Raw genomic sequence first — 14,720 nt, 5'->3', positions numbered from 1 at the left:
GGAGAACGCAGCAGGCAGGTGGGGGCTTGGAGGGGCAGTTTAGGGGACCTCCAAGGTCAAAGAGCCCGTGCAGGCCAGGTCTCCCTCCCTGTCCACCTAGGCTGGCCAGGGCTGATGCAGTGGGGCTGGGCAGAGGGAACAGCCCGGGCATGGTCCCCCTAACCCTGTAGGGACAGGCCTCTTGCACTGTCTCCCAGAGGTTCCTCCTGGGAGCACCCTCTAGGGGTTGCCCCAGCACAGGCCTGGTGCCTGTGTGGATGTCCCTGGCAAAAGTCACCAGGCCAGATCTGGGGGGTGTCCCCCAAGAACAGCCAGCCCAAGGGCAGCGTGTGTCTGGAGCTCTGTTCTGAGGAGCCTCTGGTCCGAGATGCATTCCTGCCTCACAGCCCGGAGGCCCCGTGGGACCCAGCCCTGCAGACTCTCACCTGACCCCCGCCTGGCTCCAGCTGCTGCCCCCCACATGCCGCCCCAGGCCTCGCACTCCCCGCGCACAGGGCCACGGAGCAGCCGCGTTGCCCTGGGGTATCTGCTTCTCCCTTGAGTGGCTGGCTCAGGACTGAGGGCCAGAAGGTGGCCTTTCCCGGGAAGGTGGAACTGGGATCCCCAGAGGACGTGAGGCACTCTCGCCCGGGAGCTGAGGGCCACCGAGGGCACCTGGCCTGTAGCAGCTGCCTGCGTAGGGCGCCGAGACCAGACCTCAGGCCGGGAGAAGGCAGCCGGTGCCTCGCTGCCCCAGGCGTGCCCCTTGGCGCGCTCTGCGTCTTTAATAACCAGCTCCCTCTGCTCTCTGCTAGACCCGGGGTTCTGTCACTTGCACCGCTGCTGTGACCCTGTCCCCGTGACCAGCCCCTCCTGTCAGCCAGGCCCGACCCTACTCCCACATTCCCAGTGCCACCCTCAGTGTCCGCAATCCTGTCCCCTGAGTCCCCACTCTGCCCCTTCCCTTGCCCACCCTCTCCCCTGCCCCATTCCACTCAGCTGGGCCCCACTGCTGCCACCAGGCTGAGCCTCCAGTCCTAAGAGACCCAGATCTACACACCTCTCCCAGGGGCCCACCATCCCCTGGCCCGTTCCTTAAAGTTCTAGGACCTCAAGTGTGCCAGGCATTGGCCCTGGGCTCCGCCTGGAAGGCTCCTGCCCCTCCCAGAAGCCTCCCTCTCCCTGACAGTCTTAGTGTGAAGGTGTACCCCTAGGGGACCTTCTCTGACCACCCAGCCCAGGTGACCCCCTGTAGCACATGTGCAGGACACAGGCACAACCTGGACAGCACTTGCCACACCTGGGGGCTGCCAGGTCCTGCTGACCCCTCATGCCGCACAGCACAGGCCCCGCTCCTGTGGAGTTTTGCTGAGTGAGTGCGGAGGTCCCCGTGGCTCCCGTCCTGCCAACACTTGCCCTCTGCGTGCACGTGTTCAAGAGATGTTTATTTGTTGAACCAGGGGCTATTCTAGGTACTGGGGATACACGTCCTCAGGGTCTAAGGTGGCACGTCCCGTGGCGTCAGATTCAGTGCTCTAAGGACGGGCAGGTGGGGTAGAATTCAGCTGCTGTCGGAACCGCCCACACCTGTTCCCTGGCTCGCAGCACTCGCTGTGGGGCGTGCGGCCCCGGGCACCTCGGCTTTCTCTGAAGCCAGGAGTGGTCGCTGGTGGTCAGAGGTCGGCCTGGACATGCTGGGAGCTGGGACACACCATAGACGATGGCCCCTTCTGCAGAGACAGCCATCAGGTGAGCCACCACCAGACAGCAACCGTTCCAGCGTGCCCAGTGCCCAGAGAGCGCAGGTGGGGAGAGGGGGAGCTCAGGGAGCCGGCCAGGCCTCCGTACTCGCTTCTGCCCCTGTGCGCGGGGCCATGGTGCCCTTCTCAGCCCAGCCTGCAGAGCCGGGGAAAGGCAGATGGCTCCCTGTCGGAGCTTCCAACCTGGCACGCCGAGCCCCGGGCACCCTGCCCTCACCCCACGAGCACTTGCTGGGCACCTGCCTGCACCAGGCCGGGCTGGGAAGATGTGATAGAGGCAGCCCCCTCCAGCCCCCTGGAGGCTCCCGTCTGCTTCTCACTGCCCCCCCCATCCCCAGCCTGTCCCCTACCCGTGGCTCCTGCGGGTGGCAGGGCTGACTGCCCTCCAAGCCTGCTAGAACACAGCTTCTTCCTCCCCCTCACCGAGCCTCTGTTCACTTTGCGCCAGCCTTTCCCCACACGGCACAGCTGTGGCTGTCTGTGGGTCTGTCTTTCCAGATGTCACCCACTTGCCCACTGCGCTCCCACTGGGTGTCAGCAGGGCGGAGGCACGGGATGCAGCCACGGCCACGGTTCCCGGGGGAAGGGGCCAGGGCAGACAAACGCCAAACCAGGGAGCCAACAGGAACGCGGAACCGCGGACGCTGGCAACGCCAAACACCGAGCAGGGAGCCCAGGAGGAGATGGGGCGTCGCGCTACTGCAGGGGTGAGGACAGGGCGTGTCCTCCTGCCTGGTGCAGCCCCAGGACCCCACACCTGACCCACCATGCGGTCAGGACACTGAGGTGCACAGAGACATCGTGCATGTGTCGAGCCGCCAGGTCGGTGGCAGCAGGGGAGGCCGGGATTCTGGCAGGTCTCACGCAGCCCGCTGCAGAGACAGACCGCTTTGTCTCACTGCCCTTCCCCCTCGACTTCCCCAGGCAGCGGCCCAGGGAGGGTGTGGCGGGCCGGCCGCAGCGCGCCCCACGAGGGCCGGGGCAGCTGTCCCGAGGTGCAGGCCCTGGCATGACGAGGTGCGCTGGGGGCCCAGGCAGCAGAGGGGGCTGGGGCTGGGGGGCTTGAGGAGACGCCAGGTGCAGTGTGTGAATCTATTCACAAACTTAGATCTGAGGGGGTTCTGTCACCCAGCGGGCTGGCGGGGGAGGCAGAGTGGCCTGCGGGCTGCACGCCCCGGCCGCTGGCGGGAAGAGAGCCGGAGGGCGGAGACTCCAGCCTCCCCGAGAGATACAGGTCCCACGCCTCACTCCGCACTTGGTGGCCACCTGTGGCCACCCAGCTGGCTGTAGGCTTTCAGCCTACTGCGTTCTCAGGAGCCCACTTTCCACTGCCACAAGCCAGCTCTCCGCCCCACATGCAGGAAGGCTCCGGATGAGCCGCCTGGCTTGCCCTCCCAGCGGAGGCTCCAGTATCTGAAGCGTCGGCCACCTGCAGCCTCCCCCACGGGAGCTGCTGACGCCCCCTCTGCCAGCCATGGCCCGTGGGACCAGGGAGGGGGCTGCTGCTTTAGGGCTCCGGGGCCCATGGGTGGCCTCGTAGGAAGGGAGCTTCTCTGGCGGGTCTCGTTTCTGCCTGGGAGGGTGGTGGGTGAGGGTGCGGCCTGGGCGCCGTCCCCTGGGCAGTGGTGGGTGATGTGAACAGGGGACCACAGGGCACATGTGTGGAGCAGGCCAGAAGGGGCATGTCGCTGTCTGCTGGGGACAAGCAGGTGCGTCAGAGCAGGACGGCCAGGTATGAGGCGGTCTCACGGGGTGGGGAGTGCCGCGCAGGTGGTCTGGCCGTGCACTGCCCTGCTGGGGGCCGTCCCAAAGCTGCCCTGTCCTTGCAGGCTCAAGCCACAGCTCCAAGACCCGACCCCACGGCTCTCGGGTGGCCTCCTTCCCCCAGCCCGCCGCAGCGAGTGGACTCGCCTTCCTCCCCCGGCGGCTCCGGGTCCTGCCTGCCTCTCCCTGCCTGGCCCCTCAGGCTCCCATGGCAGCTCTGTGGCCTTGCTGTCAGTGTGACCGCCGGGCCTGCCTGCTGCCCGCATCGGGCTGGGCCCTCCATGGCTGTCCGTCCCGTCTCTCCCTGCTGTCGCCTCTCTGGCAGCAGACACTAATTGGGAAGGAGCTCCCAGCTTGCCCACCGGGACAACCGGGTCCAGGGAACACGCCTAGGACCCCGGTGTGGACCATGCCACAGGCACCGCTCCGGGGCCACCCCATCTCGAGAGCAGGCCCTTGCACTTTGCGCAGCCTTCCACGCCTGTCAGTGAGCAGCCACCCTCTGCACCTCTTTCAGGAAGCCGCCCGGACTTCTCAACCACCCAGTCGGGTTCGGCCAATGTTCTGTCGTTCCTCGGAAAGCCCGTGTGGTGGTGATGCTGTGCTGTGGCCCTCACTGGCGGTGCCGGCCCGGGCTGGCACCATCTGTGTCCGTCCCTGCTGCTGGCCTGTGAGCACCTGTCTATACCTTCTCTGCACACGACACCCAACAGACACTCGCAGGTGTTTGCACGGACACAGCCCGTCCCTGGAATTAACTCTTCTCCTCCAGTCCTCCGCCCCCACCAACTGTTGGGTTTCCTGCAAGTACTTCCCCACCCCGCAGTCCGAAGGATTCCTCATTTAAAAATGCCCGGCCCCTTTCAGCAGCACGAGGACACGTGGACACAGGTCTCCGCTGTCACAGGGCACGAGCAGAGCGCTTCGAAATCCCGCTGCAGGTGAGTTCCAGGGACCAAAACTGACACCACCGGCCCAGACAGGCTGGGGTATGGGGGGCTCTGGCCACCTGGCCCCCTCGGCAGGGCAGTCAGCCAAGGGCTCCGCAGCGCCTAAGGCAGGGGTGTGGCCCGTGGATGTGGCGTCCCAGGGTCTCCAAGAGCGTGGGGCACCTTTGATTCTACCTGAGCTCCTGAGGGGGTGACATGGGCCTCAGGTGAAAGATCCTGGCAGTGGGACGCCAGAGTCCTGGCAGAAGGTGCCGCAGAGGAAAGGTCCTTTGGATCCTGACGATCAAAGAGGTGACTGATTTTAGACACTCTATGAAGCTATCTACAGATCCGAGATTTTCAGTTTATTTATTCAGCTGGTATTTGTTGAATGCCTATTATGTGCTGGGAGCTGAGGACATTATTTCTAAAAATAGTTCATCCAAAAGATATTTGGGGCCCATTGTTGCTAGGGCCCGAGGCTACACGGGTGCAGACAGTTCTTGCCTTGAAAGGCACTGGAGCCTGGCGTGACACAAGCCAGTGGTCCGGGCTATTAATAGCCAGTGGCCTGGAGGGGCAGGCGGGGGCGTGGGGGTGAAAGCGGCAGATCCCAGGCTGCGAACAGGAAAGCCGTCAGGTGACTTCCCCTCTGCTCAGCTCTCGGAACCACCCAGCTCCATGTCCCCAGCCCCCCGAGGACTGAAGTGGGGCAAACGTGCAGTGTGGGAGGATGGACCGGGGGGGAGAAGTAGCTACGTTCATCTGGAAAACAGGCAGCTACAGGGAAACAGCTGAAGAATTCAAACGATTATTATATACACGGAAAACCAGTGGTTTACCGGAACCCTGGAATGAAGCCCAGAGATGTTGAGGCAGCGTAAGGCAGAGTGCTTCTCAAACTGGGGTCACAGATCCACGCAGCTCTGGAAAGACCTATGAATCCCAAGAGAAGAAATACCTTCCCTTCACTTTGATGTTAATGTAGAAAGAACTTCTGCAGTTAAAATTCACAATTGGAAGACATCTGGATAGAACAGCAGTTTATGAGTTTTCCCATTAAAAGGCATACGTGGATGCGGTGACTTGGGGATGTAACACTGAAGCTAAATGCTTTTTGTACTAACCAGCTGAATCCTTCGAACTTAAGTGCTAAGTACTGCCCACTTTACAGAAGAAATTGAAGCTCAGAGAGACTAAGTAATCCCCCCAGCTTTGAAAGTGGCAGGGCTGGCTGGCTGCGGTGGCTCCCGCCTGTAATCCTGGCACTCTGGGAGGCCGAGGCAGGAGGATCGCTTGAGCTCAGGAGTTTGAGACCAGCCTGAGCAAGAGCAAGACCCCATCTCTGCTAAAAATAGAAAAATTAGGTGGGTGACTAAAATTAGAAAAAATTAGCTGGGTGTAGTGGTGAACGCCTGTAGCCCCAGCTACTCAGGAGGCTGAGGCAGGAGGATTACTTAAGCGATCCAGGAGTTTGAGGTTGCTGGGAGCTAGGCTGACGCCACGGCACTCTACTTGGTGCAAAGGAGTGAGACTCTGTCTCAAAAAAAAAAAAAAAAGCAGTGAAGATGAGTTTCAGTAGCACACTTTGGTGAAAACTCTCTTCTGGGGAGAGGATCTGGCCAGAGCCACACCCCAGAGTTTCTTCTCCTTCTACAAGTAGGGTCAAGTCCTGTTAGTAGGAGTCACGGGCATCCTCTTGGGGCAGCAGAGCGTGAGGTCATGACCCCCGTCCCACACACATTTCCTGGGCTGTCTAGAAGGGAGCACAGCGGCCCGGTCACCTGTGCCTGCGTCCTGGCCAGCCTGTACTGCCATCGCCTGCTCACACTGCACACCAACTGTGGCCAAGGAGCCCACCCGGGCCCAAGCTTGGCCCGCTCTGGGCTCTGTAACAAAGGCCCTTACCCAGGCCAGACAGCGCGCAAAGGCGAGAACACACAAGGAGCACAGGGCCAACATCAGAGCAGAACACACACCTCAGACTCACACCCTTTCTCCACGGCAAAGATAAGCTGAGAGATTTGTTTTATTTCACGAATAATTAAGGGTATACTAATATGCATATCTCAAAATAACACTGAATTATTTAAGACATACTATTACAACAGTTACACAGTTAATAGGAGACAGGAACCAACACACTGAACACATATACCTGTATTATACATCGAAATCAACGGCAAATATATCTCCAATTATTCTCAAAAGAAAAATACCTCACCAGTTAAAAGCCGAAAAGCTTTGCTCAAAAACCCCAGCATATACAGAATAAGCTAAGATCCTCAAAAAGCAGATAAAAATTGGCAAAGCAAAACAAATGAGAAAAACTGGTTAAACTTCTCAAACATACTGAATTATGTCAAATATACAGGCATTCTAGCAAAATAAAGCATTAAACAGTACTTTGTAGACTTAGTCATGACATTTATTTTAATAACCACTTCACCATAGGCCGATCGGCGCTAATCTGTCTGGATAAAGATGACCTGAAAGCGGTGCTGACTGGACGTCCGGTAAAAAGCAAACATTCCCAGCCGCTTTTGCATGAACGTGGATTATACCATTTAATGCAGACCCAAGGCCACACATTTTTGGGAGTAGGTTTTACTTGCAGTACAGATTCTCACAAAAATACAATACAGTGTGATAAGCCCAGTTTAAAATGTACATGCAGCAGCCCATACTAACACAAACGGCTCCCACGGGGGATGAGAAAAGCTAGATGCGGTGTCACCAGGGTTCATTACGGGAGTAGAATAATCCAGCACAAGGAAGTAGAAAAAAAGCTAGGAACTAGGAAGAAAAGCCATGCCTAACATCACTCAAGGTCGATTTGATCATTCCAACGACCAAAGTAACCCCCGTGAAAAATCTGCAGTGACCGTCGGAGAGTTCAGTATTCTGCACTCACATGCGACGCTCAAAGTTCAGCAGGACGAGATGTCTCTATGAAAGTCACACAAATTCTTTTGTTTGAAAAGAATGACAGGAGAAATCTGCTTTCAAGGAAGAATGGACACTTTCAAAGGGAATGCTGACATCAGCTTTCAAAAATGAAATTAAAAATTTAGTAGAACCTGGTGAAGGATACGTCTGAAGTGATTATAGTGTAACCTTGATTTCCCAGTGGTATGATTAAGACAGGACTCTAATTTAAAGAGTCTTCAGGATTTTAAGAGCACTCTAAAATTATGATACAGAAGAGCAATCCTAAAACTACTTTGGCCAAATGAGAATTCCAATGACCTGCACTGACAGCTTGCAGTGGGAGGGGCTCAGTGCCCTGACCCCACCTGCCCTTTGACCCCACTATCCAATGTTTCTAGAACATTTCTAGCAGGAAAGACATCATCAAGGGCTTTTAATGACTGGGCAATACCCAGAGACAAAGTGGAGATTGCTTAGGGCTATGCTCTTATCATCTGTTAGGTACTTAAGGCTATTCTTTCATCTACCATACTTTTAGCTGTTTAAAGTGACAATTTCCCTACAGAAAGTTACAAAATGTCTCTGCAAGAGAATAACATTAGTTCAGAAGATGTGCTCTAACAGGATTATTTCGTGAAACGTGACTACAGGTAAATAGTCTGTTAGTTACGATACCGGGACTGACATGTTACTAAGGCACTTCAGAACTCTGGGAAACTCTTTTGCTCGCGTTAGCAGGCAACTGTCAAACTGGATCCTCAAAGTATTTACAGAAATATATATACCCTTTACCAGAATAAAAAAAACTTCATGCACAATAGACTTTAATGGCTCTTTCAGGCAACAGAGAAACATCCACATGCTGGTAACATGAGCTGAGGACTTCAGCAGGTACCCAGAGCAAGCGTTTCATTTCCAGCCAGTTGATACTTAAGAGGTGAGTACTTAACAGCTAACTTCCTGTGAAAAGCTATAAAGACCTGGTCCTTCAGAGTTACTGACGGTTTCTGCTCTCACGCATTGTAAAACAGCATTGGGTATGTTTAACAGTTTGTCCAATATACAGCTTTGAATGACAGAAGAAAAACCACTACATACTACATTCAGACTTTTTTGCTTGGTTTTAGTGTAACCTGATGTCGGTAACTCATCTCAAGTTTTCATTCTCCAACTACAGGTATGGGTGTTTCCTTTATTTTCCTTTTAAATGGTCCATTAACTTCATTTGAATGTTCCCATCCTTACTATTTCCTCACTAAGGAAAATCATTAAGTTCAGATTTTATAAACAAAAACAATTCGAAGGTATTTAATAGCTGGTACTTTATCCCTTTTCTTCAATGTAGTCTCAAGGGATTTTTGGCTATTCATTTTCATAATTTTCTTATGTTGCACACAAAACCAAGATTCCCCCCTTTAAAATGCAGAGTATGGGAGAAATACACTGTTTTTCAAACAAAAAAATGTTTATGAAAGAACAGATGGTCCAAATAAACAAAAAACCCCCACGCCATTAAACTGGGTGGGACCGATCAGGCTTTATAAGCAAAAAAGAAAAAAACTTTTCTGCTTTATTTAGCACAATAAAACACAGCATTTTACTACTTCTGTGTTTGGACCTTACTCCTATTTCACCAAAATTTTCCCCTTTCTCATAATTTTTCTAGTATTACGTAAGGTTATGTCTATTTCTAGATCCTGAAATATCTGCATTTTAATGCTTGCACAACACATTTAATTACAAAAGCTGCCTCTATTTCATTTTCTGATTAAAAACACACACACACACACACACAAAAACAAAAAATAAAAAGGACAAACCAAACCACACCACATCATACAGATAATGATCCAAATGGAAAAGTTAATGTGCTGTAATGATTATTTGTTTTGAAACATCAAAAGCAGCAGAGATAGTGAATATAATTTGCTTAAATCATAAATACCGAGATTGAAATGTGCATGTATAAATCACATTTAGGCTCCATGAACTGAAAGCTCTCTATAAGTACACAGAAGTCCATATAAAGTGCAAAACAAGCAATATCAAACGTGAGATCTCTGGTATTTTAGTACTCCCATTCATCGGATTTCAAGTCGAGATAGCTGAGAATATTCTGGGCCAGCTTCACCGCCTGTTTCCTGGCAGCCTTACACTTCTCTTCTCCCTGCGGGTCCACAGCATCCAGCGCCAGCAGCTGCTTGGTGAGCAGCTCCTCCAGCCGGATATAGTTCTTATCGGCCCGATTTCCATCGAATGAAAGAACTTCTCCCTGGATCTCCGACAAGTTTCCAAGGACGTTCCAGACTGCTTTATGGGATGGGTGCTCCTCACAAGCAAAAAGCTTTCTTTTCTCAAGGGCCTCCTTCAAGTCAATGTAAGTGATCAGGGTTTGCACCTCGATCACCGCTCTCCTCCTGGCTTCCCGGATGCAGGGGTTTTTTTCTAGACTTACCTCGTCCAACTGTCCAATCAAACCCTGCAATTCTGTCTTGGAGCTCAGGTACAGTTCAGGAGGATTTTGTGCTTGGAGAAGTTCATTTTTTATTTCTCTCATTCTCTTGAGGACCTTTTCTATCTTTAAAATGGAATGATTCTGTCCCAGGTCAAATGCTTTGGTAGTATCTGCTTCCTCTTCCAAATCCAAATATTTCAATAATTTGTTGATGTCTTCTACTACCTCCCTTCGATAATTTCTGATCTCCGTACGCCCGCACACATCTAAAGCATCCAGATCTGCGATCAGCCCTGACAGCACACAAGATAAGTGCCTGCAAGTCTCGTTATTGTTCACTCCCATCAAAAGTGCGATCAGAGTGCCTCTGGCCTTGTTCACTTCACACATCACGGAGTTAATTTTGGCCACAGAAGGATGCGCATCCTCAGAGAGTGGCAGGGAAGGCTGCTTTTTCATGCAGTCTTCAATAATCTCCTGCACTGCACAGATTTTGGTTAAAGTGTGATACCTTGCTTTCCGCAAGGAGATCTTCCCTCCAGTTTTAACATGTGTCAGCCTCAGAATGATATCCTGGATGCCTTCTTCAAATTCATCGGTTACGCAGTTGCCGCTACTATAAAATGGCACAATTTTCTCTCTTACGAGGGACTGGGCTTCCTTGAAAATGTTCTGTATTTCAATCCGGTGTGGGTGGTTTGCATTCTGCTCCAACTCTTTGAGAAGACGCTCTGTCTCCTGTGCTGCCCTCTTCCTAGCTTGCTGAATGTCTCCTTTCCCTTCAGTATCTACAGAGTCTATTTCAAACAGTTGTTTTGTTAGAATCCTCTCCAGTTTCTTGTAATTCTTGTCATCTGACAGACCACTGAAGCCAACTACTTGCTGTTCTATACTTTTTACTTCCTTTTGGATTTCCTGAAGCCTACTAATAGAAGGATGTTGGTTTCCCATATCCATACTTTTGTAGTGTTCAGTTTCACAAGCACTAAAAGATGACAAAAATGATAACTTATTACAGCATAAAGTCTCTGCAGAATGCTAATCATATATTAATTTGTTCTACACTCCTCATTTTTTAAAGATATACTTTATAAAAGGGCTCCTCATTATTGCAATCCAAAAGACAGGCATACCCCAGTAAATAAAGGATGATTTATCATCCCTCTCCAGAAAGTAACTGAAACGTAAGAACAGACAGCAGTTACTGCAATGTGGAGTATGAGCTGGAGCTCTGGGCCTGGGAATTTCAACTTTCTTCAACTATAAAAGAGAGCACCATATGGCTTCAGAAGAGGTTGAACAATCACCTTGTTCAAAAACAGCGCAAATACTAATAATACCTGAATGCTTTAACGTTGTAAGCTATTTTTTGGAACCAGCAGGGCACCTCTGTGGAAGGTGAAATGTTAACTCTTCTACCCCGCCAAATACACACGCCTGGTTTCCAGAAAAAGTATCTCTAAGCAAAAGAAACTGAGCCACTGAAACAAGCACCACTGGTTCCCAGCTTCTAAGCCCCCTCCTTCCGCGTGTTCTTCACCCCATCAGCCTGCGTTTCCACATTCCTCTCCACCCGCCAGCTCCTCACACGTGCTCCCCGCAGCTGTCTCCCTGAAGAGGCACAGAATTCCACGGGAAAGGAAGAGCGACAGAGTTACGCTGAAGGCACCATCTTGGGCTTTCGAGGACTCGCACCTCCCCGGTCCCTACCATGCTCCAAAAATAGACCCCGCAAAACCGTGACAGCTACGAATAACTCGTTCACTCGCCTCCCACTTAGAGTCCGAATGGCTTAACGCATCTTTCACTCTCCGGGGTTTCTACCAAGCGGCTCACTCGAGGTGGACGATCAACCGAAACCAACCTCTCGAGGCTGGAGGCCCGCGCAGGGCAGGCTGCCTCAGTTCCTTCCCCCTTCTCGCCCTTCCCTCCCAGCGCTTTACCCAGGAGAAGTCTGAGCTGGCTGCGGTCTTGGTTCCCGTAGTTGAGGTGGCGAGGTGGAAGATCAGCCCTTTACGGGGTGCGGCACCGGAGCGGGGCCCCAAGCTGCATCCCTCTCACCCCTCCCGGCTAGGTCTGGACGGGGCAGCCGGTGAAGGGGCCAGAGGTGGCGGCGGCAGCTACTGGCCGCAGCGGCCGCTCGGGGCGTCTCGGCCCGGGCCCCCGACGCGCCCGCCGGCCCTGACCTCACAATGGGCGCGCGGGGGCGCGGGGCGCCCGGCGGGCAGGGGCAGGGGCAGGGCGGGAGCAGACCCGGCCTGCCCGGGGGAGCCGGGCGAGGACGGAGGAGGCCCGGCCAGCCCGGCCGCGTCGGATCCGGGGGTGGGGACGGCGCCGAGTCCGGCCCGGCCCCGTCAGTGCGCAAAGGCCCTGCGAGGTGGGCGCCGGCGAGGGGTGGTCCTGCTGGGACCGGCGCCCGCCCCCCGGCGAGGGGAGAAGACCCCGCGCCTGCTGCGCTCACCTGTACCGCCCGCGCCATGGAGCACCCCGCAGCCTCCACGACTGCCGCAGCTCCGGGTGTCGTCCCGGCCTGGCAGCCCCGCCCTTGGGCCGAACACTGCACACCCCGGGAAAACCTCCGCCGGCGTCCGCGCTTCGGCACCCACCACGCCGCGCCGGCCGCTGGCCCCGCTGTAAGGCAGCCGGGAATGGCGCGACCGGAGGGTGGCCGCCGGGGTCCGCCGCGCCGGCCCGCCGCTCCCTCAGCCCGTCACACCGCGGGGAAAGCGCACGGTCGGCCGCACCGCTCCTGTCCCTCGGGCTTTGCGACTCTGCCGTAAGGCAGCCCCGCGTGCTGTCGCGACTCGGTCGTGCGCCGCGGGAGCCGGGGGGCGTGGGGTCATGGCTGCCCTGCGGCGCGGTAGGAAGACCCTTCTCCCACCTCTCTGCCGCGCCTTCTCTGGCCGCCGCTGTCAGCTTGCCCCAGAGCGAGGTGCCGAGCGCAGGGATGCGACGCCGAGCCGGGTAAGTGGGGTGCCTGGGGAGGTTGGCCTGCAGGGGTGACTGCAAGGGGAGACACCCCCGGTTCTGCACACCCGCCACGGGCCGGTCCCCCAGTGCTCCAGGTGGAGGGGCGCCCGGACATCCTGTCCTGAGCCGTCCCGCGGCCCCGAAGGTTCCTGTGTCAGCCGCCTTGGTCCGGTGGAACCGAAGGTGCCACCGCCACTTCGGGGGCTGTTGACAGAACTTTTAAGCATAAGAGAGTCAGCTAGCGAGTTTGTACGTACCTTATTTATTTTCGAGAATAACTGTTTCTTATATTTAAAAGCTCTTGACGTAGACAGCGTGTATTATTTTCGTTTTGGTTTCGTTGAGAGTATTAGTACTTTTCTTCAGACGATGGCCAACTTTACCATCCTAGGACGTCACGTTGAATAGTTCTCGTTTGCAAACTGTGTGTGTATATATGCATGTTACTGGTCAAAGAGCCACAGAGAACGTCTGTAGTAACACAGAACGGCAAGCAGTTTTTAATAAATTGCTCTTCTCGGCCAGGTGCTCTGGCTCACGCCCGTAATCCGAGCACTTTGGGAGGCTGAGGCGGGAGGATCGCTTGAGCCCAGGCGTTCCAGGTTTCAGTGAGCTGTGATCGGGCCACTGCACTCCAGGCTGGACAATAGAGTGAGACCTCGTCTCTTGGGGCGGGAAACTGCACTTCTTTTGGGAAGGATGTTTTGTTTAAGGGAGGCCTAGGTCGTGATTCCATCTGTCGGAAGCAAATGTTGACAACGGTGCAGAATGGCCTGCAGATAAAATACTTAAACAAAGCACACAAATATTAACACTTCATTTACCAATGGGCTAATGAGGGAGGCTAGAAAGCTTGGTTTAAACAATAATTAAAGCAGGATGAAAAAGAGCCAATTAAGAATTGCAAAATATGCCCGCCTGTAACTTTTCATTTCTTTTGGGCTGTGGTTATTTGCACACTTTTATAAATGTGGCTTTGAAGTTCTGTCTAGTTTATCACTTAGACAAAGAATTACCAGGACAGCTTGTCACCCAGACCCCAGCTCCTGGCTCAGTTCTCTGTTACAGTGGCCACAGCCTTGACTTCTAAGAATTCCTGGAACATGGAAACCCATTCAGCATCTCAGGCTTTGGGCAGAAAAATACAACAGGTATCTGAAAATGCTTTGGAAGGGCAAACTGGAAATCAACCAAGAACTTTCCCCAGCTTGAGGATTTTCCTTAGCTTATTTTGTGAACTAGTGCTGGAAAAAAGAATAGCACCCAAATAAGGATTTCTCCATTGCTGTACAGGCTTTTTGTTAAAGTAAAATGAGTCTCACCGTGGATCTGATCCTCAAGATGAGACTTCTCTCCCTTTTGTAGTCCAAGTGGCAAGTAAGCCTGTGCTGCACACCTGTTTGACTGCCCACACCTGTTGAAGGGGATTATTGTGATGATGATGCTGGTCCATGAGTCAGAACTTGCTCAGTGCTGGCATTTTGATGTGTTTTTTTTTTTTTTTAAAGGATCTGAATGCCCTATTGTGCTAAATGTTGGATAGAACATGAGAGAACAGTTTTTACCTCAGGGCAATTTGTATTTCCTGTGTGTTAGGTACCGTCTTTGTGCTTCCTGAGTGCATGGCTGTTTGTCAGGTAATTAAATTTTTGTGGCACAGAGAGATTGTTGTCTTTTGGACTTCGAATGTAAACATCAGGTCTTGAAAGTAACAGGTTGTTTTCCTTACCTAAATAGATATTACACTTTAATTCTGTATGTCTAGCTTACTCTCCATATTTTTCATGAATTCTTTGTCCTCCACTTAAGGAGACCTGCTTTCATTACCTATGTAATTTATTCCCGTCTTGTCTCTGATCTCTGGGTACCAGCTGTTACTTTTTAAATTGGCAGATAAAATAGGATACCAGTTTTTTGTTTTTTTTTTTTTTT

At 53.3% G+C, this 14,720-nt stretch overlaps 2 protein-coding genes across 2 annotated transcripts in view; one reads left to right on the top strand and one right to left on the bottom strand.

Annotated features, from left to right (window-relative positions):
• Positions 1-9,206: 9,206 nt before the first annotated feature.
• BAG5 (BCL2-associated athanogene 5) lies at positions 9,207-11,976 on the bottom strand. Its single transcript, XM_012647065.1, has 2 exons — positions 11,762-11,976; positions 9,207-10,803 (listed from the first exon to the last, which is right to left on the bottom strand). Exon 2 carries the CDS (start codon positions 10,773-10,775, stop codon positions 9,432-9,434), a length of 1,344 nt encoding a protein of 447 aa, XP_012502519.1. The 5' UTR covers positions 10,776-10,803; positions 11,762-11,976; the 3' UTR covers positions 9,207-9,431.
• Positions 11,977-12,630: 654 nt separating this feature from the next.
• The window catches only part of APOPT1 (apoptogenic 1, mitochondrial), a 37,244-nt gene continuing 35,154 nt past the window's right edge, over positions 12,631-14,720 (top strand). Inside the window, exon 1 of the mRNA XM_012647105.1 lies at positions 12,631-12,782. Coding sequence (XP_012502559.1) covers positions 12,660-12,782 — 123 coding nt within the window. The 5' untranslated portion in view covers positions 12,631-12,659. The remainder of the gene's footprint in view (positions 12,783-14,720) is intronic.

The sequence above is a fragment of the Propithecus coquereli genome, unplaced genomic scaffold, assembly GCF_000956105.1.
Source record: "Propithecus coquereli isolate 6110/MARCELLA unplaced genomic scaffold, Pcoq_1.0 Scaffold256, whole genome shotgun sequence".
In the NCBI taxonomy this organism is placed as follows: Eukaryota; Metazoa; Chordata; class Mammalia; order Primates; family Indriidae; genus Propithecus; species Propithecus coquereli.
Note: the sequence above shows the minus strand (reverse complement) of the source record. Positions and strands in the feature narration are given on the sequence as shown.

Coding starts and splice junctions, on each gene's coding strand:
- BAG5 (XM_012647065.1), bottom strand. CDS start 10,775: ATGGATATGGGAAACCAACATCCTTCTATTAGTAGGCTTCAGGAAATC.